This window comes from Lagopus leucura, unplaced genomic scaffold (genome assembly GCF_019238085.1).
Source record: "Lagopus leucura isolate 7727_CA_CO unplaced genomic scaffold, USGS_WTPT01 Super-Scaffold_100017, whole genome shotgun sequence".
In the NCBI taxonomy this organism is placed as follows: Eukaryota; Metazoa; Chordata; class Aves; order Galliformes; family Phasianidae; genus Lagopus; species Lagopus leucura.
Window position 1 is genome coordinate 7,654,939 of NW_024962271.1, and position 25,174 is coordinate 7,680,112.

The window sequence follows — 25,174 nt, forward strand, 5'->3', positions numbered from 1 at the left end:
CAGCTGCATGCCTTCCCCTTCCCACCACCAGTGGTCCCTGAGGAGACACAGGGCTGGGGGTCTTCTTCACACTCGAGCAAAAATTGGGGCTTTAAGTGCCATATGAATCCATATTTACTATTTTCTAGCAGCTATTTAAAGATTAACTTTACAGTGAGTGGCAGGCAATAGCTAACAAGATAAATACTCATTTCACAGCAAATTAAGACTTCAGCACTTTCATCATATGCTTCTAATGATATGGAATATACAAGGCTATTTTAAAATCCTATAAAATCAAAGTTTGCCCCAGATTAATGCTTCAGCCTTTAACTTTATTAGTATTAGTTTTTACTACTTCAGTTGGAATTTATTTGGTGTACTAAGCCAGGTGGTCACTGGAAGAAGTGCAGAATGTACTTTGGTGTTTGCCTTGCACTCCACACACGTTTTGGGTGTGAAATCCAGTCTCCATAGCAACATCAGTAACCAGTGACAGAAAAAAGCTAAAACATTTATAATGAAGCTCAAGTATTCCCTAGTGAGAAAATAGTATCTTGTTTTCTAGTTGTGGAAATTCTGATGTTTACTATCAGTACATAAAATAATGTAAAGCCATCTTGTAACTGTATTTTCAACCCAAGAAAGGAATCAGTGTAAGTAACAAATCCATCATCGCATGGATGATTAAGTTGGTTACAGAGGTTCTCTTAATGAACAGGAACTGAAAACTGCTCAACTGCCTTCCTGCTGTAATCCAAAACCCAAGTGATAGGATTGGAACTTACAACACCTCCTTAATGGGTGCATAGCAACAATAAAAATTACTAGATGAGATACCACTTAAAATATAATGCAATATGTCAGGAACACCAGTCCACTTCATAAATAACTCCTGATTAGTACTGGAAGCACAAGATACAGTCAAAGCTTCCCACATATGGTAGTTGCTATATTTAATGCCATAATTAATTATCCCAACCTATATAGAAAAGCATATTAATGTCTAAAATCTTAGTTTATTTGATACAAAGGAATAAATTTGGTAACGTCCTTTGGAGTGAAAAAAGAACTAGGGAAATGAGTTAGTGTAGTCAAAGATGTATTTAGGCAGCACTAAACCAGCGTGATGTTTGAGAAGCCCTGTCATACACAGACAGGTGGAAATAAACAGCTAAAGCAAACTGTGGAGCCGATACCAAGTGCTGCATTACCTTGCTGGTTGTGACATGCAGTAATCACTGTACTCAGCTGTGTTTCTCAGCAGTGTACAGTGCAAGAAATGTTTGATTTAAAAGGTCCTAAAAAACAAACAAACAAACAAACATACTAACACCAGCAGTGTGAATTGATCTCTTTACCAGTTACTTAATGTAACAGTTACATAAATCCCAAGGCAGTATGACAGCATTACCTTCATCTGAAACTTCTACACAATAGAGCACAGTTCTAAGGAGGATGGTACAAGTTTATATCCAAACGACCAGAACAGCTATAAAGAGGAGAGCAAGCCAGGTGATTACTCAGCACCCTCTAGTTGTTGCTGAGATTATAGAAATTACCATAGTAAGTTATCGTTAAGAACAAAACTTTAGAATTCACAAGAAACAGAAGCAGTTTTTCAAGAACAGCATAATATGCAAGTCAGGAACCCAAAAATGCGTGGATTTGTTGTGCCACTGTTGGTCCAACTACAAGCTCAAGTTCTTTGACAGATGCATTACAAATCTGATGGATGCTTCCAAACTGTTGCAGTAGAAGCAGAGCTTTCGTTTTCCCAACTCCTGGGATTTGTTGCACTGTCCGAAACACTGATGCCTCAGCCAGCTGTGAGCATTGTTTACGCAGAAAGGGGTTACTGGTGTGATCCTTACTTTGTTCACGGACCTGAAGCAAAACAAAACCATAAGCAACACCGAATGCCCTCTACTGGAGCTCTGTATTTTTGCTTCAGTGCAAACCCACAAAGCCTCACCCAGGAAACTCAACGGTTTCTTAACTTAAATAATGAATTCAAGCAATTGATGCAATCAAGAAAGAATAAAGTAAAAAAGAGAAACAACCTAAGAAATTTCTTCAGCCTGACACAAAGTAAGAAAAAAAATAATCACAAGTTGGTTTTGACAGACTGCTAGGCAGGGGGGTTGGAACTACATGATCCTTGGGGTCCCTTCCAACCCGGGTGATTCTGTGATTCTGTGACAAGAATGGATTTCCTGGTGCTATCCAGTGGCATCTCAGTGCTAGATCACATACAAAAAATACAGTATCAACTTCTTCCATTTTTTTTCCTTTGCTTCCTCCTCCTACTGAACTGCACTACCTATTAGCATTTTAGGACCAAATGCTGGGCTCCCTTGAAATCACATATGTTTTTTCCACAAAACAAGTCATGATTGAGTGGAAAATAGGTAATTTTCTGCCTGTATTATATATGAAGTGACTCTCCACTAACATTAGAACTTACAAGTTGAGTAATAAGTTGAGACGCTTCTTCTTGATTTGCCACAGGAACCAACGCCATTCCAAGTTGCAGCACAACGAGCTTTTGCACTGCTGAGAAGTACTGCTCACTTATTGGAGTCTTCTCGACAATCACAATTCCACCAATGCTGCTGGCCTATATTGAAGGGGGTGGGGTGGGAAAAAGACCTCATTAACAAGCTGATGTGACGCAGCACAGAACCAACCTGTCAAATGTGACTTAGAAGCAAGTCAGAGGAAAAATGAAAGCTGCACAAGCAGCATTGAAGCTAAATAAAGCATTATTACACCGATGTGTAATCTTTCGGTTTTCGGTATTTCGGTGGAAATACCACAGAATTTTAGCTCCACCAGAAATAAGAAAAAGTCACGATGTGAATGTTTTCAGAAGCACGGAATATGCAAGCTGCAATTGGAAACTCTTCCTCTTCTCCTGTGGTACTTACATTCCTAAACCGCACCAATCTCCGCTTGAATTCATCCCCTGCAACCAAATCTGCTTCAGAAATATATAAAACACAGATTCTGTTGGAAAGATGGAAATCCACGAGTCCCAAGCCATCTTCAAAGACGAGTTTAGTTTTCCCTTAAGGTTAAGAATAAAAAATACAGCAATTTAAAGACACACACAAGCACTTAGCCACGCAGCTCTCCCGATACGCCAATAATTCTGTTGGCTCGGCTACCAAACTCACTTAGCAGTCGTTCTTCTCTTCAAGTAAAACCTGCTTCAAGTAAAACCTTCCCGATACCTTTGACAATACCGATTAACAGCTCTTTGAAACTACAGATTCCAGGCGGCCTCTCGACACACTTCGGCCTTGCAGAACCCTGCACCCTGCCGTACCTCGGTGGAGCTGCAGCCAGCTGCTCAGCGGCAGCAACGCAAACACGGCAGAGTTCATCACAGCCACGAACAGCTGTTCGTCTTGCTCAGATATGGCTACGACCGAATGAAGCGCACTCCAGGAAGTTCGGCACCAGCGAGGAACAGAGGGCCGCTGTTCTCTCTCACCTTGCAGCCTGCGGGCCATCTCGGATCCCCTCCACTTCTCGTTCCCAACCACGTGTCCGTAAGGAACAACCACGGATGCCGCCGCGGCAGGGAGGTTTCCTTTGGCCGTCATCGGACCTCCCTCACCTTTTTACTTCAGCAGCAATTACGCTCTCTGAAAAACGCGGAAGGGAATTTATAACTCCACAGGCCAGCCGACAGAGCAGAAGCCCCGCTTCCCTCAGCAGCAGCTGCAAACCGCCCGCCTCGCAGCGCGCGCCTGATTGAAGGCGCCAGGCGCGAAAGGAAACGAAGCTCCAACGCCGAGAGCGAATGAGGAGGCGAATGGGGGCGGGGCTTGCCTCTGGTAGGTTGCTATGGCCGCAGTAAGGCGCACGCCGATTGGCGGAGCGCAAATTCCCAGCAAATCCGCCGCGCTGTTGCTGGCGGGTCGGGCGTGCTGGGAGAAGCGTCCGCAGGAAAAGCGGAAGGCGGTGGAGCGCGTTGTCAGCCGCGATGGCGTTCGTCTTCAGGAGAGGTCGCGAAAGGCCCTTCGTGAGTACCGCCTCGGGCAGGCGCCGAGCTCCGCGTAGCAGTTATTGCAGATTGTCCCCTAGAAACTATGGAGTTCTAACCACGGCCCCGCCCCAAACCCCAGCCGCGTGTCTGAGGGTGCTGTCCGAACGCGCTCGGGCTCCGGCAGCTTGGGGCGGCGCGCAGCGCGCCGGGCGCGAGGCAGCAGGCGGTGCGCAGGGTGCTGCCGGTGCGGGGCTCTGCACAGCTCCCTGGAACGCAGCAGTCGTTCCCCGTTTTCCTGTTAATTATCCCGTTGGAGAAGATACAGAAAAATTCTCCATTTAAAAAATCTGCTGTTCAAACCTCATCAGCATTTTTTTTCCTTCCCTATTCAGTCTGAGCCTTTATGCTGAGCCTTTATGACTCTTGAAGGACAAGTCTTATGGGACTAGTTTAGTGATAGCGCTTTCTTCATCTCCTACTGCAGCGACCACAGGTTTCAAACCTCTTGTACAAGACAGGGAATAATAATTGTTACTGCGAAGTAAGGTTCAAATAATTTGAAGTAAATTAACATCTGGTGCCTTTCTTGTCTATGTGCGAAAATAAGACTTTAAATGAGTATATTGCAATTCTGATTTTGCAAATAGTGATGTAATGAGTGGAGAAGGTGCAGTCACTGGTATACAGTTGTTGTAAAGTACATTTCTAACCTTCATTCATACTATTCATACATGCTCTGAAGTTACATTTAAAACCATTTCAAGTTTTCTGTTCACATTAATTGCATGTGAACGTTCTTGCCTTCTGTATTATTTTGTGAAGTTAGTTTTTGTGCATGTTCAGTTCTGTACTTTATTCATTGTTATCCTTAAATTCATTGCCAACTAATTTTATTTTAAATTGTTTAGAAACACATAGCTCATGGCCTGGTCCCTGCTGCCACCATAGCTCCTAAACCTGCAGTTCCCCGCACCCCTCCCCCTCGTAGCCCAAACCCTTCTCCAGAAAGGCTCAGGTAGGTTTTGAGTTGTTTCTTTTTTTTTTGTTTCATCAATTGCAATAGCACACTAGGAATGCATGATGAGCAGAGCTGTTGTTGTAGTGTTTACGTAAGCCTTCTCACAAATGAATGTTTTTAGGCAGAGCTGTTCTCAAGTACGATAAGCAATTAAGACAATTACCTTTCTATCTAACTTATAAATCTGAGTCAATCAAAGACAAATGGACTTTTCAAAGCTAGGGCCATTTCTAAATTGGATGCTACAGTGCAGGACTGTAGCTGTGTTAGTACCATGAATGAAGAACTTTCTACTCCTTAGAAAAGCTAAGTTAAACATTACTAACCTGCCATTCTATTGCAATTATCAACAACAACAAAACAGGGACTTAAAAACGTGTATGCAAGACCCCTGCTAATCCAAATTAGCAAGGCAGGCAAGTAGTACAAAGGGAAAATAGGAATTTAGTTTCATTTATAGTACCTTACAGTTTTTCTTCTTTGATTTCTCTGCATTTAATTCACTTCTGGTTGTTTTCTGTATTCTTGCTTCTGTCCATATTATTCCTGGTCAATTGCAGTTCATTTCTTCTTTTTGATCTCCAGCTGCTGTCATTCCTGTTGCAACCCTTATCATTTGATCTTCATTCCCATTTCTTTTTCATCTTTATCTTACTCCACTCTGCTCTGCAGCATCCCTCTAGCAAGCACTTCCATCTACTTACACTTGCACTAGTTTGTAACACTTCAGCATTTATGCACAGCTTCACAGCCATCAGTAATGACATCAACAATTCTGTGTAGTTTTCTCCTGGGAAGTAGGAGACAAAATAGCAAAATATGGAACAGTTTCTCAACCTGCCTCCAGGTACTGTTATTAGGACTGAAGTGAATGCTAAGTACTGTACATTTTTGGTGTGAATTTTGGAAATGTAATTCAGTATATTATTTCTTTTTCATGCATTTGAAAAACTTATTAGGTATTTAAACTGTACTCTTAGATTGCACTCATTAGAGAGCATTGTTAGAGCACACCTGGTTTTGTGCGTTACCTTGGAGTTAACTGGTTTAAATCTGGTCCCTTCGCAATGTCAGTGATGTTTTTTAACTTTGAACTTCTGGCTTTTCTTAAATAGTGAAGACATTTTACATTGGAAGAGGATATAAGGTGTGCAGCACAGAGATGACATTAGTACTGTATTGTTTCTTTTCTTCTGTTTTCTTCCAGATCTGCTTTAGCAGCAGCTATCCTTGCAACAACACTGACAGGGCGCACGGTTGCTATTCCTCAGCCTCGGCAGCGATCACTTTCTGAAGGTGATTCTGCCCGCGCAGAACAGGAGGGCTTTGAACCATATGCTACAGTCACAGAGCTCAGAATGGGGTAGCGTATGCTTTGTTTTGCTCTCTTAAATTAGAAATGAAATCTTCCAGTGAAATAATTTTAACCAAGAGTTACTGAGAACTAATTCAAATCCTTAAACCAGTTTACTTCATAAATTAAATCCAAAGTCCACAGCTGTTATTCTACTTCTCATACAGTGATGTATACCATCCCCAGAGAGGGAGGTCTGGATTGTACAGCTACTGCACATAAAAACATATTATTTCTGCCAAATGCTTATCAGTTATACAGTTAATCACCGAAGAATCATCTGGATTATATAAGGTAATTCCTTAGTGCTAAATTTTTATTTCAGACTATTTTTGCTGTAGAATTAGCAGCCTTTGATCTCTAGTGTGGTATTTTCTTTAAACTAGAGAAGAAAACAGTTTTGGTGTTGCCTGTTTTAAAGCATGTGCATAACTTAGGCTCCTTGTTTGCAGTTAAAGCTTACATATTTGTTTCTGCTGTTGGACTGGAGTACATTCTCCGACAGATGACGCTACTTTACTGGCATTTAGCAACATTGAAGCAGGCTTTGAACTGTTTTCTACTTACAGGCCTAACTGGAAACTTGATGGCAGTGACAGATCTCCTGTGCAGTCACTGGAAATAACAGGCAGTTACTGTGAGGATGAGGACATGGAAACCTATCTTTCAGATGCTGGCAGAGAGGCAGAGGCAGAGTCCAGCTCTGAGAGTAATGAGAAACATGGAGAAAGCTTTAGCACCAGTGCGATTTATGCAGTTCCCTGTAAAAACAAAAAGGTAGTATTTTTAATCAGTTAATTCCTTTACTGTATTGTAATATATTAGTGTGAATATTAAATATTACTATAGCTTGTCATTCTCTTACTATTTACTTATTTATTCCATTTTTATTTACATCTTCTCACAATCAATTTACTCTTAAACATGCTAAGTTTGTTTGTTGATCCTCACATATTCCTTATATAGTTATTAGCACATTTTTCTTAATAGGAAATCACTGATATTATTGCTCTTACTACAGATTTAGAGGAAGTATATGTTTTAATCTGGTAAAGCGTCCAATATTTTACTGAGAGCGTGATACTTAAGTACTTTCAGGCGTAGTGAAAGCTCAGTAATTGATTCAGATCCTGCTAAGGAGCAGGACCCATTCAGAGAGAACATTCAGAATCAAACAGAAGACATAACCTTGTGTCTTAAAGACCAGTGGATCTTTGTGTGTTTAAAGCACGGAAGCAGCTTCAGTTTGCATCTTTGTCCAAAGTGCTACAAAAACAGAAGTAACTGAGTAGTACAGAAGGAATACAATGCTATGTTTGTGAAAGGAATTGGAAAACACACTGAAGAGACAGTAATTAGGGAGAAGAGAGGAGAGGGAAGAAGGGGTGTGTTGCATACTGGGATGTTGCTACGCAATCAACAAGGGAAGACAGCTAAGACTGCTAAAAATTACTCATTAATTGTTTGAGTACTGTAACATCATAAATGGCAGAGCTTTTTTAAAGAGTAAGTTTAGATATAGAATGGCCTGGATTGGAAGGAGCCCTAAAGCCCACCCAGTTCCAAGTCCTTGCTGTGTCAGGGCTCCCCCCACCAGCTCCGGCTGCCCAGGGCCCCATACAGCCTGGCCTTGAATGCATCCAGGGATGGGGATCCACAAAGACTAGTTTCAGGGCAGGTAAGACTGCACTGGGCAGGGGATCTGAAGCAAAAAAGGCTGACAAAATGGACAGATCATACGATCCAAGTTGTCCACCTCCTGCTGGTTGTGTTAAGGCTATATTTTATGTGTAGTCCTGAAGCCAAACATTATGTTGTTTCATTTATTATCTTAAAATTCTGGGGTATAATTCTAAATGTGACTAAGACATTATTATAGTGAAGGTTTCATACACATATCAAGATGCTCTGTCATGGGCTATTTTAACAGTGTTATGATTTAGACAGGCTTGTCTTATTTATATACAGGAAGAGTTTCAACCATCTCCTACTAATAATGCTAAGAAGAAGGAAACATCTCATGAAAGTCAGTTTCAGGTGTTGGTGGATGAGTCCAACATGCATTCTGAAGGTAAATAAGGTTACTGTAAGGCAAAATGCCTTACCATTTAATATCATGGGAGAAAATTTTTGAATAACCTAAATTTAATACGATAATGATATATTCCCTTAAAAAAAAAAAAGAAATGTTACGAAGTAGCCACTTCTAGTAGTTACAGAAAAATAAGAATTTGCATAGAGGGAAGATTTCCATATCCACTCTATAATGAAACTCTTCAACATCTATTAACAGTCAGCTTTAAAAACAAAACATCTAAATTAAGCAATAAGCTCTGTCTGGTCTACCACATCTCTGATATGTGTGCCAGAATCAACCCATTTTATTCTCTGAATGCTACTGGAATGTTATGGTACTCAAAGCTTTAATAGAAGAAAAAAACCCAGACGTTCTAGCAACTACCAATGTTAGAAGGGTTAAGTAGGTAAAAAGAAAATATCTTTAGTCAGTCATTTTTCTTGGACTAAGAAAATGACATGTCTGAAAATCAGCTGTAAGAACACTTTTCTGAAAACATACTTTTGTTTCTTCCATGATTGTATTTATACAGTGTGAGTGGTAAAGTAAGGTATCGCATCAGTATTCTAGTAAACCACTAAGGGGATTTTAGAAGGACTTTCTTGTGCTTATTTGCAGTACATAATGTGTACTTAAGTATCCATATGCACGCTTAGAATTTACAGGCTTACCAATATTTCATTCTTAATTAACCCACAGATCTGCTTTTCTTTAACAGAGAACGAACGGCTTGGCTTGAATTCAAAGGTAAGACTTATAAGAAGGTTTATTTGTGACGCATTATGGAAAATATTGTGCTCTGGTGTTATAAAGAGCTGCCACTTTACAACTATCTTTTATGACTATCCTTGAGTCTCTCATATGAACTAAAAAGAGGGAGCAAAATTCAGACTTTTAGGACAAGAAACCTGGTTTATTTTTAAAGCCATTATGGAATTGTTTTGAGAACTGTCCATCTTTGACAACAAAAGAAAATACTATTTCAGGTGTTCAGGAGTGAGCAGTAACAGCAGTAAGTAACAAGATGGCGAGACATAAATGACAAGTGCAGCAGTGAGTTCAACCTTCAACTTTATTGATACCAAAGAATTGTTTCAAAAGTTCTGTTTCTTAAGTTCTCTAGCACTGATACTGTTCAGTGTGTTTCAGATACAATAACTCAGAGCAAACTGTCTCTTTTTTGTTATTTCCATGGTAGGAAGAAAAATCATTAGCTGAAAGTCCTATCCGGGAGAAGCCTCCACCATCCCCAGGTACTTCTGATTTTTCTGTGACGTTACTGCAGATATTCACTTTAAAGAATGCATGTTTATAGAAATACATTTTCCAGCTTATACTCAGTAAGCCTAATTCATGAAAAAATACATTTCTCCTGCACAGATAAAAAAAATGCTGTGTTGTGATATGTATTAAAACATTAGCTGTAGGTTTTTTATGTTGGGTATTTAATTTGTTTTTATTTTCCAATCTAAGTGATAAGTAATGTCATGAAATGAAAGTTATAATGGACTTCTTTAGTCCCCTAAGTTTCATCTGTGTTAAAGACTGTCACCATTACTAAGCGTCTCACTGCAACTGAACTGGTTGACATGAGGTGCATGGGCTGTCTGCAGCTGCTGCTGTTAGATTGTGCTGTCTCTTGAACTCTGTCATTAATGGTGAAATTGCAGCTTTTATTTTAATAGGTAAGCTGTTCAGTCCATATGGCAGGAAAGAAAAAAAACGAAGTAGATCCCTTATTGCTAATGCAACGATGTATCTGTATTCCTGCAGAGAATCTAAAGTTTTACTTTTTGAGGGCTGTGAAGTAGCTTCTGTGCATAACAGAACACTGAAACTTGTTCAGTGGGAAGAAGAGCAAAGCTTTAATTACATACTTGATTAAAATAAAAGGGGGCACAGGAAGATCAACTAACCTATGCAGACATGGACATTGCTTCCTGCAGTGCCTATTTCTGTCTCACCACTCTGATTACCCGTGTTAGAGAGAGGAAAATCCACATGCATTTTCCTTGTGCCTTACAGAAAGTTGTTTTTGTTCTTTTTTCCCCAGTGCCTCAGAGAAAACGGAGCCCCTGCTCTGTATAGCTCTTCATACACACACACCTTCTACATTCTTTCTTACCTTAATCCTCTGGAAGCCATTAGTTGATTTATATATCTTATGTAGTACCACTCATGCCAATAATAGAAAAAGTGGATTATAATTTGCTGAAATTTGCTGTACTGAAGTCTTAATATAATTCAGATATATTGAACTTTGGCATCTACAGATGTCTCTATTCGTGCAAGGCAAGCACGGGAAAGTAAGACTAGAGAAAAGCTCAGAGAACTACAACAAGAAAACTGGTCTTTGAACAAGGCATATCAGGCTGTGGGTCAACAACTCGAGGGAATAAAACAGCAAATGGAAGAACAGCAATTAAAAGTGAAGAGATTAGAAGAAGAAAACAGAAAACTGAAAGAAGCTGCAAAGATGACACATGATGAAGGTGGGAGACATACTACTAGTGATCTTGCTTGATTCCTTTTAACCCATTATTGGGGCAGCAGGTTTTTGTGTTACTAATTTGAGCAAGTAGCTCTGCGGAAGGATTTTTTGTACAGTATTTTTTGTATTAATTTTGTCAAGGAATAACTAGAGGCTCGTGAGAATATTATTCCATATTCTTTGTGTTAGTAGTTTTTCACAGGTTTACTCCCTAACACTTTTGAGAGATGCTCTCTTGTAGTTCTGGCTTATTGAGACTTTTTTCCTTAAAATTAACAAATCAATGTTAACATTTCTTGAAGTTTGATTGAAATGGATAGCGTATTTCTTTTAATAGGAGACACTACAGAATTACTTTCTCTGAGACAACAAGCACAAGAACTTGTAGATGAAAATGATGCTTTGAAATTGACAGTCCATCGTTTGAATGTAGAGTTAAGTCGCTATCAAACTAAATTCAGGCCACTGACCCGAGAAGAGGTAAGAATATTAGTTGTAACAGCAGTCTGTATGGAAATGTCCAGTTGTGCTTTAATTCACCTTTGAGTTTTTGGGGGTAAATCCAGATAAAATAACTTCAGTCTGCACATGGTGTAGGCTTCCTTTCAAAATTGAGACTAAGCTCTTACCTTTAAATCTAACTTTAAAAAGTTAGCTCACATTAGTAAGATGCTGAAATTTCACTTCTGCTGACTGTGTGTGCATTACATGTGCAACACACACCATTAGAAACATAAGCTTGTTTGGGGGTAATAGTTATGAGTCGTACGCTTTTGCAGTGACTGATGTTGGTGCTTTAAAAAGCAAGAAATAATTTGTTTCTTTTTAAATATCTTTTTTAGCATCTAAAACTAAATAGTTTACCCACTAAAGGACCACCACCCCCGTGGCTGGTAAGTAGTATATTTTTGCTTATCTGCTCATTCCTTTTCAAGTAAAGCAGTAGAATTTCTTTACTAGAATCAAAATACTCAAACTCTCAGGATATTACTTAGTGATGCTGTTGAACTGTTGCATAATGGTAGAATTTGATGAACATTTGCTTCATGAAAACAGATGCAATGCAAAAAATTTGCAATGAATATGTGCATCTCTGGGTGAACTAATGATAAGCTACAAGCTGCATACAGTTACCAAATTTGCACTCATGAAAGCAATGCAAGAACAGCTACTGTGAGAACCGTAAATGCCATCTTCACTGAGTACTGTCTGTCGTATGCTTTGCTTCAAGGTCTATTGCTTAATTATTAATCTGAATTGTTATTCTTCTCCAGAGATGATTTTACGTAATACTAGAAATACCGTATTTTAGAGATTCTAATGATAGAAATTATCACAGGTCCACTGGTAGAAAGTGGTAGGCAAATAATCCATGAAATGCTTTATTTCATTGATGAAGTTAAACCATACCTCCTTAGTCAGAATGACAAAGAACTGGTGTTGGGCAGTGCTCTGTGTGGCTGCCCGAGCAAGGAAGTTGCTCAAGGTGACCTCCAGAGGTCCCTCCCAACTTCACCAATTCTTTCTGTGATATGCAGCATGTGAAGATGGATTTTCCAAGTTGAAATGACTAGGTTATAAGTAGCTGACTAATTATTCTTTATGGACAGATATTTTTTTTATTATGCATTCCTATGAGAAAAAAAAACTTGGTTTCTAGATTGAACTGCAGCGCACTAAGAACAAAGCACTTTCAGGTCCCTTTGAAAGAAATAGTATTTTGACTTTGTGCAAGTTTATTTAAATTACTTTTCTGTAATTTGAGGAGCTCTTGAACTATTTATTCCACCTTCAATTATACACACAATTAGTGGCACCTGAAAGCCCTTAATAGTATTTAAAACTAGCAATGAAAAACTACTAGGATGAGAAATTAAATCTACTGATGAGATTATAGTTTCTATCTGATTTATGAGATTTTTTTTTTAAACTTTTTTTTCTTAAGCTGGATATGAAGTATTTGTCTCCTCTTCTGTTGGCATATGAAGACAGAATAAAAGAAAAGGAAGATTTAAATTTTGCACATGAGGCAAGTCATCATTCAAAGAAAAAAATACTTCTAAAATAAAGCAGAAAGATCTACTTATGTTTTTCAGGGATTTGTCAAAGCTGTTTTCTGCCAAAAATTAAAAGTGACCTTCTCTTTAGCAGACATAGTAATTTTTGTCTTAAAATGCTTGGTTTGTTCTTTTTTTGTCAGGTTGTTCAGATACAGAATGAGGCACAATATTGCAATGTATGGGAATTGCAGTTTCTCAGTAAACCATAAAAAGTCAGCCAGTAGAAGAATTTATTGCTGCCATTCATAATGGGGATGCCAGTGCCCTGAATTAGCTGGGCTTTGGATTTAGTGGAAGTAGTATTTTTATTTCAAGTTATTTAAGGATCAGGTACTGCCTGTTTTTGCTCTTTATAAATGTATTTTATCACCAAGCCTTTAAATTAAAAGAATTGTTTCTTGAGAATCTTTTTTCAAACAGTGATCAATAGGCAAAGAAAGATTACCAAGGCACTCATCTTTTCTCATTTAAACCATATATAACCAAATCCAAGGAACTACATGAGCTTCAGAGCAGAACTGTTATTCAGCATAATTTATTTCCTTCAAAAACTGAAGCCAGAGAATGAGCCATATTTCATACTGAAACGTATACTGTTATCTGGTAGATTCCAGAATTCATGTTCTTGAATCTATGTTTCAATTTTAATTTGCTTAATTCAAATTACAACAGACAAAAAAAAATCTCAATTCAGATATGTACATGAGTTCAAGATGAGTGACTAATCAGATAACATTGTTAACGTGGGAATTATGGAGGCACTCAGACGTACATCTTCTGTTGATGTAAAAATCAAACCAAAATATTTACCTCTAAATATTTTAATTTGAAATCCTTTATCTTCCAGGAGGATATGAAGAATTTTAAAGTACAAGTCGAAGAGCTGGTGAAGGAAAATGAAGACCTGCATGAGCAATTAAATACGAATAACTTAATTACCACTACAGAATGGCAAGTTATTATGAGAAATACATGAAAAATAACTAATTGTTTTGCTTGATCCATGCAAATGCACAAGATTACAGATTTTAAGACTGGCAGGGGACTAGATCAGATGACATACAGAGGTCTCTTCCAGCCTAAACCACTCTGACTATAATTTACACATACCTATCTTTCCTTTCTTCTACAGTGAATTTTTTATTTAGTTTGTAAAAAAATTTCTTCAAATAATTTACATTTTCAAAGATATTTTGTGTCTTTGGTGAGCTTACCTTACATCTTGAGATTGCTTTTGATGAAGGCTTTTCATTTGTTTTTGAAGGGCATTCAAATACAGTTTTAAGTTTACACTGTTGGAAGTCGGTTGTTTTCTCCTTTGGACATAAACTTCAGTCATTTTATAAACTGCTTGTTATTGCAGGCACCAGCTACAAACTCAGGCCAGACTGGTCTTGGAAGAAAATAGGTTGTTGATGGAGCAACTTGAAATTCAACAAGCTAAAGCAAAAGATAGTCACAGACAACATGTTCAAGAAGGTATGTGCTTGAGCTTCTAGTCACAGCAACTGCAGTTTGTGATTTCTTTTTTTTTCCCTCAGCTTGATAAGATGCTTGTAGAACACTACTACGAAGACAGACTCTGGCTGTCAGCTGACAGGAAAAAGGAATGCCACTATCGCTTACTGATTACTATACAGGACAGTCTGTTTTGACTTCCTTCTTCTGGAAGAGTGACCAGAACTGAAAAAAAAAAAAATAATGAAATCAGTAAAGTGTATTTCAAGAGCACTTAAAACTTCACAGGCTTTCATGTTCAATTTAGAATCTGTGGGCTTTATCGGTTCATTTTTCTACTTCCTAAACCAATCTTTATTACTGATATAATAGTTGATTATATCACAGGTAGCAGCATGTGATTTTACTTTCATAGTTTGACATGGCTTAGATTTATATGTACATGTCAAGTAGTAATCAGTTTGGTTACTAATTGTTTTGTAATCAGCTTGGTTACTTATTGTTTTATCAGAGGCTTGTATTTAGTTGAATAATTATGCTCTATATCAACCAATTCCTCTTGATAATTTTTGATAATAGAATTCCAAATGAGTATTGAGAAAAAAAGTTTGGCATGTTACAGTTTAAAATCCTAGTACTGAGAGCAACATTTGTTAGTAATGATTAATAAAAGCAAGACTGAAGGTACGAATTCTGTGAATCTTAATTCACAGGTTAAGATGTCCTGAAGAACATGTAATTCAGTTGTTAGTATAAAGTTGATGAAAATCATTTCATGAAATGAATCTATATAGCCAATTTTCAATTCTGAAATTCTCTGTTTATCTGACACGTAGTTCCAGAAATAGTTCCCTTTCTGCTTTCAAAGTTTGACTTTCCTCCTATTTATAGTTACCTACCTCACTGTGGAAAAATTTGGCACATCTAGACAAATTAGGACAGAAACAAACCAAACTGTTAAAACATAAAAAAAAATCCACTGTTAGATAATGCTATAAAGAACAATGAATGAATGTATTATTGGTTTGAGTTCTAAGTGATTGAATTAATTCTGCTGTACCCAGTTGTGCTTTTTTCCTTCCAAAAGCTTCAAAATTGACCAAACAGATAATAATTTTAGAAGAGACGAGACAGAGTCAAGAAGAACAGATCAGAGACTACCAGAAGCAGTTGAAAGCTCTACATACTACTTGTGAAGAGCTCAAAGCCAAACTGGATAGCAGAATAGCAGCAGAGGAGCACTTTGCTTTGGTGAATGACTTAAAAAGGTGAGTTTGCATTTGGTGCAAAAGAAACAGTTCTACAGAACATTCACGTGAGCACATCCTCATATGCATGCATTGTTCTGTAGGTAGAAATGTGCTGGTAATTTTCTGTATTTTGGTAGTTATCTCTACACGTGAAGAAGTGTCAGTATTTTCAAAATACTGTCTTGATTTTTATAGACGATTAAAATTATAAAAGTGAATCTCAACCCTGAAGGTATGAAAGTGATAAAACAAAATGTCTGCCACACGTATTTTGGGAAGTAAAGCTTTTCTAAAGACATTCTGTAAATTTGTTTTCTTTCAGCTGAGGATAGTAATTTCATTGTTTCTTGGTATGATCCCTTCTCTAGAAGTTCTGCCTAACAGTTTCTTCGAAAAAAATATGCAGGAAATGCATTTTGGACTGTATGTTTTATAAGTTATAGAATTATTTCAAATGCAGCCAGGATGAATTTTCATTTTTATTAATTTTTGGTTGTGTTATGCTTCATTCACAAACTGGTACGTCATCAGATTGTAAAACCATTCTTTAGCACCACTGAACACCAAATATTACTAATGTACCTTTTTCATACCTTCAGCGCGATACTCTTACCATAATTTGACTTTATACTGAAGTAGGTGTACACAAGAATCCTGTTCTACGTGGTTGTTTTTGCAGCCATTTACAGCAGGAGCAGGAGAAAAAGCGCTCTGAGGTGGAAGATCTCATGGGAAAGATTGCATCACTGCAAGCTCAAAACAAGAAACTACTTTTACAGAAAAATAACTTCCTGGCTGACAAGACAACCCTGGAAGCTGAAATGGAAATGACACAGAAAACAAACAGGTTTTTCTTTTTTTCATTTTGTATTACGTTCTCATTTTCTCACTACTTACATTTCTAAAAATACCACAGCAGTAGTACCTGTAAAAATGTCGTCTCACATCCCAGTGTCTTTTTTCTGATTATAGAACAACTGTATCTTCAAAAAAAACCGAAACATCTTCACCACACTTATTTGGCTTGGTTGTTAAATAACTTTTCTGAACTTTTTACATTTGCACATGCATTTGTCTTTACATGCAAATCAAGAATGAATCTTCAGTGATGGTAGTTAGCTATAGTGATTAATCACATGTGCATATCCTGAAAAGCAGGATATTCCAGTAACTGTAGACTTTCACATATACCTGAGTGGCTCAGAGGGAGAACAGGCTTTTAAAAAGTAGCAATAATATTATTGTTTTTTTATGAGCTTGTAGAAATTGTTCTTGTGAATAATTGTTACAGTTGCTATTCCCAGGCATATTATAAAAACAAAGTTATGGGCAGTGATACTTTCAGCACTCAAAACATTTCAAGACAGCACATCTTTAGTAGCGCATCTGATTGGTTTTGAGTCTTGTGCAAGTTGACCTGCACTTAACATGCAAGTTCTCTTAATGCCATTTTTAATTCCCAATCTTTAGATTCTCCTGTTAATTTTATAGGCGATTAAAGAAGAAAATAGGTCTTTTGAAACAGCAGTTGGAGGAAGCGATTGAAAAAGAAGTTGCAGCCCATCACTATCTGACAAACCTTATCGGTTTGGTGGAAAAGATAGCGCAGGAACGCGATCATCTTGTTTTTTTGGTAATTACCTTTCATTAATTTGACTTGATTGATGTTGCAGTTACCATCTTACTAGCACAATTCTTAATATTAATTTCAGTTACTGAAAATAGATAATTTCAGTTGATTGATTTAGCTACATAAATGGATATAGGAAATAGGATAGAAACAAAATTTTACAGAAGGGTGGCTAGAACTAGAAGCCTAGCTTCTTGCGGTAGCGTAATTAAGCCTTAATTCACAGCAGCATTAGGGTCTGTAATAGTGCCCGTTATTTAATCTCATTTAACATACTGGCTTCAAATGCCGAAATGGCATATACTGAAGAATAGCATGAAACCATAAGTACTTTGTAAGCATTTCTGATTCGGATGGTAAGCTGTGGTTATTAGTGATACATATGGACCTTCTACTTTGGATGCAAATACACATCAATGCTTCTTTTTAGTGAACAGTTATTTTGACAAACTTGTGGAGAGTTCTGGAACAACTTCTATTTAGTCTATTTGCTTGGCTTTGTCTATTAGCTGGCATTTTATTACAGATGCATTGTTTTATTTACAGTATCTCAGGGATGGCCCACACTGAGTGAAAAAACACCTGCCTAACATTTAACCTAAATCTTTAAGTTTAAAGCTATTCCTCCTTGTCCTGTTACTATTAGACTGTGTAAGAAGTTGGTCACCCTCTTGTTGTTAAGCTTCTTTTGTGTACTGATTCTTAGTTCTTAACACTCAGAACAGCTTTGTCTTCCTCAACTTATATATTTTGTTTGCCTTAAGTAATGATTATATTTCATTGTATCTACACAATATGTTTGCAGGCCAAGTGCTTGGAAAATGAGAACCATGGAGTTCTAAACAAAATAGTAGAAGGCAGTCTACGCTTAGGAAGGTTGGAAGAAAAAGTGAAGGTAAACAATTTCTAACCTGAACATTCTGTACAACTATTTTTATGATAAGTCAAGTCAGTAGCAACTCTGTGTCAGTGTTGTTATGAAAGATGCTGATTTTGAGTTTTTAAAAAATGAAATCACAGTCATCATTCATCACAACTAAGTTCTTATATTGTACTTGAATACTGCATGCGTCAGCTAGGTCACTGAATGAACACCATTAACAAGTCTGACTATGGAGCAGAACATTTATGCTATCTCCTTTTCCCCTTGTAATCAGAAACATGCAGCTCAAGTGTACAGGTTTTGCATTTTTTTTTTCTAAATAATCATATGCACCATGAACTACCCTGCAGTGACACCTGTTTTTTTTTTTTTTTTAAAACGTACGTAATTGATAAAAATGGTTTTATTCAACAGTTGTTTTAAATAAACTCCAAGTATTTATTCTATTCACAGTTACTGAGATGGTGGTCTAAAACTGTTTGTTGCTCCAGGAAGAGAAGTAACAAAAGATCTGTACTAATGAATAAATGAATAAATGGCTCCCACACGACTCAGTATGCAAAGCATAACAGAATTAGACTGCCAAGAATGTACCTTCTCAGAACTTCTTTATAGGAGTGTAGGTTATGTCCCCTTCAGTACCAGCTGCTACATCCAGCATCAGTGCTCATCTTCACTGCTTGCTATATACCTGTGATGCTGTGACCTCAGGCAGCCTACTCTTTAAACCCTAGAGAAAATACCACTGCTTCCAGCTGTGTTATCCCCCTCTTCCTGCAAATTGTTATCTCCATACACTACTGCCTGCTTTATTTGAGAGAAAATTAATGAGACAGTTCTGGATAATTCAGGAGCTTGCTCTGAAGGTTCTGTGAGTGCCTGCAGTTTCACATACCAGCATTCCCAGCATCACACCAACTTGGTCTGGCTCCCTCAAAATGAGCATGGGTCCAGCTTGGGCCTCTTTAGCCATCCTGCTGAAGTTCTGCTGAGGCAGCTTATACATTTCAAATCAATTTAGCTATAAGCAATTCTAGAACAGTGTATCCTTCACACCTAGCATTGTATTTTAATCGTTACACCAAAAAGTAGTGCATTCTTGCCTTTTGCACATATGGCACAAATGCAATTGGCAAATAATAAACAGGCAAGTAAAGCTGACAAATGCAGCCTATGTGTTACCTATCAGACACAGCTTTGAAGCACGTCAAGCAAAATAAATCTGAAAGAACAGATTTACCTTTAACCTCACCTTCTATTTAATGTGCAGTCATATCATCCTGTATTTTGTAGATTTCCCTTCGGGAATCTCAAGTTAAATATTCTTCTCCACATAAGGTATACTTAGACTTTTTTGCTCTGATTCAGATGAAAACTTAGTGACTAAAGCCTATGATAAAAGTTCATGTTAAGATGACATAAATAGGAATATTTTCAAGGCTTCACAAAATATTTTGCAGTTTTACTGAAGGAGGTGTTTCTACCCCAAAAATCTGGACTTAGAGAATGTCAAACTTTACATTCTGTAGATATACTACCACTTTAAAGCACTGTGTTGCAACCACAAGAAAAAAAAGCTGATATTGGAAAATATTTCTTTTTATCATGTGAAAAGTACCATAGAAATATGTAACAATATATGGCATGCCGTATTTTTCAGTTCCTCACTGAGGAACTGAACCAGGTATGCAACCAATTGGAAAAGTTATTTCAAAAAGCAAAATCACTTCATGGAAAAAGTATTTGTCTTTATTTTGAGATTAGACCCATATATTTGGTTATTACTGCTAATGTGCATAAAATGATTCGTGCCCTCAACAAACTGAACAAACTATTACATGAAACAGCAATATTATTTTAAATCACTAAGGCACTCTGTCCTGCCTCCTGGTGTTACAATTGGAGAACAAAACACACACTTTTTCATAGAACGCGCTGATAAACATAATTGCTGGACAAGTGGTAAGAACCACCTAGCTTTCAGTGGCCTGATCTAGTGGCGGGGGGGAGGGTGTAACTAAATGATCTTTAAGGTTCCTTCCAACCCAAACCATTCTACAATTTTGAGTTCTGTGAAGTATAGCTCTGCACAAACATGTTTTTTTTGCATCTGATTCTTTTCACTCAGAATCATAGAATCACAAGGTTGGAAAGGACCTACAAGATCACCTAGTCTAACTGCCCTCCCCCTACCACTGCTACCACAAGCCACTAGACCATAGCTTGTAGTTCCTCATCCAAACATCTCTTGAACACTGCCACGGACAGCAACTCCACCACTTCCCTGGGCAGCCATTCCAGTGCCTGACCACTCTCGGAGAGAAAAAGCTTTTCCATTCTGTATTGTATTCAGAGAACACAATGGTTTTATATGCATAACAAAGTGCAAACGTAATGCCATAACAAATAGGTTAAAAAAAAAAAAAAACAACAAAAAATGTAATGCAACATACCTGATGGATTTAAAGAAAAGCATCACTGCTGAAAATATTAAACTGCGAATGAATCTCTCACAACTTCCTTTTGGTGGTAGTAAATTGCACTTATTTCTCCTAACATAACATTTTTCCTATTAACTCTACAGCTGTATAAAAAGAGAGCAGCTGGGAAGCTTGGAGATATCAGTCTCAAATTGACTGAGCAGGAGAAAGATTTTGCTGGGAAGACTGCTCAATACCAGCAAGAAATGAAGCACCTCCAGCGTCTGCTGCAAGACAAACAGGAAACCCTTGATGAAGTGCTGCAGCAAAAGAAGTCAGTCAGAGGCAGAAACAGTCCTAATAGATCTGAAATAGATATGAAAAATAGCAATCTGAGTCTTGTTTCTGATGAGTTAGGGGTCTACAGATCATCAAGATGTGTTAATTATTTAACAGCATCTTCTACTAAAGGCTGAACATTTACCCATCCCCCCTCCACAACAGCTTTCACGCTGGCATAAAAATCAATCTAATGAGTACACACGTCAGGTTTCTTTTTGAATGTACCTCACTGTTTTGTTAACAAGTGACAGATTTGCCACGTGCAGAATGAAAAGAAAAATAACTATCAACAGCAGGCAAGCTTCACTATAAAATACTTCACTTTTTTCTTAAAACAAAAAATGCAGAAACAAAAACCTACCATTGTGCAACTGCAGTTGTGTTGTAACTATTGCTTCTTAGATGCTTACCTGAAAAAACAACTTAACTGTCAAAAGCTGTGTATTACAACCCGCTGAAGTCTTAACTTACGACTGTAGTACACTGTGTGCAAAGTCAGGAGCATCCACAATATGTTTCTTTGACAATGACATGCTTTGACAGCTTATTCCAAAGTGAAATCAGCAAGCACTTTCAGATTCCGCATCTGTTGGATTTGTTCAGAAGTTAATCTTCTAAGAAAAGTTCAGACACACCACTCCCTCTCTAAACGTATCTGTTTCCATACACCACCACCACACAAACCCAGAAGTTGATACCATTTCTGTTTGGCCTCCACAAAGAGAGGTATTAGCTGAGCACAGAACCTGAACTGACCTGTTGCTTGATCAGACTTGTTTAGCTGGTAGACAAGATACAGAAATCATATCTGGCAGAATAGGGGGTGCATGCATTACAGAAACATACCCGCTGAGGAAGCAGGACTGCAGTCACAACAGCCTGATTCAAAGGCATGTTGTTCTATGTGTTGAATTAACCTCAGTCCTCTCTGATGTTAGCTACTAGGATTTTAAAAAGCAAAATAAGACTTAATTTCAAATCAGAACATTTCAAACATCTAAATTTATGCACTGTATAATTTGCTTATGTGCATACCATTATTGCATACGGCTGAGAAGTGGTTTTAAGATTTATATTCATTTTTCTTCCTAGAAAAGTAGAAGGTGAACTTGAAGTCATTTGGGAATCCACATCCAAAGAAAACAGGAGAATGAGAGAACTCTTACATAAATCTTTGGGAAATAACAATATGTGGAATACTGTTACAGGTAATGAGTCATACTTGGATGAAATCTCTCAGAAGGATCTTCTTTATGGACATGATTTTAGCTATTGTGATGTGAAACAATCACCTACTAAAAATGAAAATCAACAACAATCCTAGCAATAAGAATAAAGATAGCTTATGGATTTTTATCACCAAAGATAGGACTATTACAGAAAGAACTCTGTGCCTGAATTTGACAACACTGAACAATAGAACAGTTACCATCTTCAAAATTAATTTATTTTTCAGTCATTAATATGACAACAGTGTATTTTCTAGCTATAGTAATTATGAATATAAATCTATACTTTTATTTTTTGAAGAAAAAGCTGTTCCTTACTCAGGCAAACTGTGGTGCAATTCCAAATTAAAACAAAACAACTATCCAGTTAAAGAGAAAAAAACAAAGCCGCTGATAGGCTTGGAGTTGTAACACAGGCAAAGCACGTTCCTGGCTTTAGATTAACTGAACAGCAAAAAAGAAAGCCTCTGTGTGGTAAATAACGTCCCTTATCATACATCTTTATTAAAAGGCCTTTTGAAGGCAATTCCTTCAATATCACCAAATAAACTATAGATGAAATAAAACCAAAACTGAAGAAAAAAACCAAACAATTTTGATGCCTGTTCTCTGATCTTAAGATCCTGATTTGCAAGGATGTTCTTATATTGGATTGCCTGCCAAAGATCTTGTTCTTTCAAGGACAGAAATATTTAACTGCAGAGCAGGTAAGGACACAAACAGGTTTATGGTGTGTGAACGCACAGCTGTCCACAAAGCAGAACTGCAGGAATCTAGCCATCAGCACATTTCCTCCCAGCTGTACCAAGGTTGATGAAATGCTGACAGAAGATGCAGTCCTCCTCCTGACTGAGCGGTCTGAATCCCACTTCGGATTCAGCTGCTTCACAGGAAGTCACATTAACTTCTTCCACAGCATTTTCTGTAGCAGTGCCAGTCCTTAAATTAGAATGATGTGTATTCATCTTCATTTTCCTAAGAATTGCTTTTTCACAGTACTGCACATCAATACAGAAGTATTTCAGTATTAAGTCTCATTATATATTACTTCAATTTAGGAATTCATACATATTTTTTAGGATCAGCTTTTTGTTTGTTGCTTCCTATCCATAATAAAAACCCAAATGGAACCAGAAAATTGTAACTGCACTGAAATCTGTAACTGTAGAGGCTGTATAAAGCTAGAAATGTTTAATCATTACACTGACTTTGATAAAGGTAACAAACATAGAAAAAGTTAAATACTAGGAATACATACTGTTACTGTAAGGGACCAGAAAATTTCCTGCTTTCTTGAGACATTTTCTTTCATAGTAAAGTAAAAACATGAGGAATCTGTACTGAGAATTTACCACTATTTAAAAAAAAAAAAAAAAAAAAAGTTTTTAAAAGATTTTTAATTTGTAAAACACGCTCCCCGTGCACACACAACACCAAGGTCAAGTGCTTGTAAACATCACCCAAGGTGGATGAACTCTGAATATGGACACCAAATACTGTTAAGAAACTTGAAGCACTTTTACAACTTCTAATTACAAATCAAATGAAATGTAGTTACATGGTATTTGAAAATTGGTGTCATAAAAGTGAAAGGTTAATTAGTGATAAAAGTTTGTGCACATTGGATTTTCAAAGCTTTCCAAATACAGTCCCTCTCATCACTGCTTAATCCACTTATCATGCAATACAGTAGTGTCACTAGGGCGTTATCTGCTATCAGCTGAGGTAGCACCTAGGCAGGTTTATAACCAGCTGATCTGGCAAAAGTTTTGGTAATACTTAAGAATGGTGATTGAAGTTGCCCAAAATAAACTTCATTCTTTTAGTTACCAAGACTATGTACAGTTTTTCTTAATATACTTGCATATATGCATATACTTGTATGTTCAATAAAACTGCTTTTTTTCCCTACCTCTGGAAAATACAGGTCCTTCAGTCTGTCTTTAGGTTAATGTATCTATAAACACAGTTGCTAAGTTACATTTTATTGCAACTTGGATTAGGTACATGAACCCATCTAGAACAAGAAAAAAATGCAACATAAAAAGCACAGACATTGAATAATAAGTAGGACAGACTGAACTTTACTATTCCAGTACAAGGTCTTTTTATTTCCCATGCTTTCAGTATGTGGAACATACTTTTTTTCATACACTGTCACAGAATACAGGCATTTAGCCAGCAGAAGCCTTGATTCAACCCTGGTCACTAAAAGTAACAGAATACTTTGGTTCCATTTGAAATCAGAAAGATAGGTTAGGTAAGATTTAGGTTACCATGTGGAGAATTGAAAGCTTTTGTTTCTTTACAAATACATGCTATCATAGAAACACAAGATCCATCCTTCTGAAGCTGTTAGAAAACATTCCTCTTCATTTTTCATTAATTCCCATAACAATGGACTTTAAGAACATTTTTACACCACAATAACCATGGAGTTAGGCACTACTGCTGAGAAGCATACACTGCAACATAACTGACATGACATTCTAGTCAAGTGAGTGATAAAATACAGTGTTTCTGAAACTTAATTTAGGAAAGGAGCATAAAACCAACCAATTATAAATAAAGCACTGGCAGGCAGATGAGCTAAGAGAGAAATGTATCTCACAGTGGTGTGGAATAATAGTAGAAGAATGCAGGATCAGCAGTTCTGAGAAATGGCAACCAGGAACTTCACATGATGACTGTACAACATCATATTACACTCTATTTCAACTGTCAGATGTGACTAGCTTCCTTACTGCTTTCATTTTACAACCGTATTAAACACGCAATTAAAAAACACTGTGTAGCAGAAACCAGTGTTAGCATTTGAAAGATATGACAAAGAAGTTTATCTTGCAAAAGGAATATTTCTCTTGGCCAAAAGCTAGTAGTCTAGTTGTCTCCATCTCTCACTTCTGAAGCAGTACTGCGATTGTCATTGCTGTGGCACCACCATAGCATCAGTTGTGGCAGTTAGAAAAGTTACTCACACAGTCCA

At 37.4% G+C, this 25,174-nt stretch overlaps 2 protein-coding genes across 4 annotated transcripts; one reads left to right on the plus strand and one right to left on the minus strand.

Moving 5' to 3' along the window:
• Positions 1 to 1,321: 1,321 nt before the first annotated feature.
• FAAP24 (FA core complex associated protein 24) lies at positions 1,322 to 3,753 on the minus strand. 2 transcript variants are annotated; one of them, XM_042877036.1, is made up of 4 exons: positions 3,479 to 3,753; positions 2,910 to 2,959; positions 2,447 to 2,599; positions 1,322 to 1,866 (listed from the first exon to the last, which is right to left on the minus strand). In XM_042877036.1, the coding sequence occupies exons 1-4, from the start codon at positions 3,588 to 3,590 to the stop codon at positions 1,624 to 1,626; spliced, it is 558 nt and encodes a 185-aa protein (XP_042732970.1). In that variant the 5' UTR covers positions 3,591 to 3,753; the 3' UTR covers positions 1,322 to 1,623. The 2 variants fall into 2 exon arrangements, with proteins under 2 accessions (XP_042732970.1, XP_042732969.1); XM_042877035.1 differs by having other exon boundaries at positions 2,910 to 3,049; positions 3,479 to 3,752.
• Positions 3,754 to 3,931: 178 nt separating this feature from the next.
• Positions 3,932 to 24,048, plus strand: CEP89 (centrosomal protein 89). Of its 2 annotated transcripts, XM_042877230.1 has the most exons (19): positions 3,932 to 4,012; positions 4,885 to 4,991; positions 6,202 to 6,357; positions 6,918 to 7,125; positions 8,317 to 8,419; positions 9,144 to 9,172; positions 9,624 to 9,678; positions 10,699 to 10,917; positions 11,254 to 11,396; positions 11,759 to 11,809; positions 12,862 to 12,945; positions 13,824 to 13,927; positions 14,340 to 14,455; positions 15,522 to 15,702; positions 16,364 to 16,531; positions 17,176 to 17,317; positions 18,120 to 18,209; positions 20,782 to 20,951; positions 22,052 to 24,048. In XM_042877230.1, exons 1-19 carry the CDS (start codon positions 3,974 to 3,976, stop codon positions 22,281 to 22,283), a joined length of 2,397 nt encoding a protein of 798 aa, XP_042733164.1. In that variant the 5' UTR covers positions 3,932 to 3,973; the 3' UTR covers positions 22,284 to 24,048. The 2 variants fall into 2 exon arrangements, with proteins under 2 accessions (XP_042733164.1, XP_042733165.1); XM_042877231.1 differs by lacking the exon at positions 4,885 to 4,991 and having other exon boundaries at positions 3,943 to 4,012; positions 7,019 to 7,125.
• The last annotated feature ends 1,126 nt before the right edge of the window (positions 24,049 to 25,174 follow it).

What these genes read in the sequence shown, in the direction of transcription:
- FAAP24 (XM_042877035.1), bottom strand. Translation starts at nt 3,590, where the DNA reads ATGACGGCCAAAGGAAACCTCCCTGCCGCGGCGGCATCCGTGGTTGTT. An exon ending in GATTGGTGCGGTTTAGGAAT is followed by an intron (nt 2,600 to 2,909) that starts GTAAGTACCACA and finishes CCTTCAATATAG; the next exon opens with GCCAGCAGCATTGGTGGAAT. An exon ending in CTCAACTTATTACTCAACTT is followed by an intron (nt 1,867 to 2,446) that starts GTAAGTTCTAAT and finishes GTTTTGCTTCAG; the next exon opens with GTCCGTGAACAAAGTAAGGA.
- CEP89 (XM_042877230.1), top strand. Translation starts at nt 3,974, where the DNA reads ATGGCGTTCGTCTTCAGGAGAGGTCGCGAAAGGCCCTTC. An exon ending in CCTTCTCCAGAAAGGCTCAG is followed by an intron (nt 4,992 to 6,201) that starts GTAGGTTTTGAG and finishes GTTTTCTTCCAG; the next exon opens with ATCTGCTTTAGCAGCAGCTA. An exon ending in TTGGTGAATGACTTAAAAAG is followed by an intron (nt 15,703 to 16,363) that starts GTGAGTTTGCAT and finishes TTGTTTTTGCAG; the next exon opens with CCATTTACAGCAGGAGCAGG.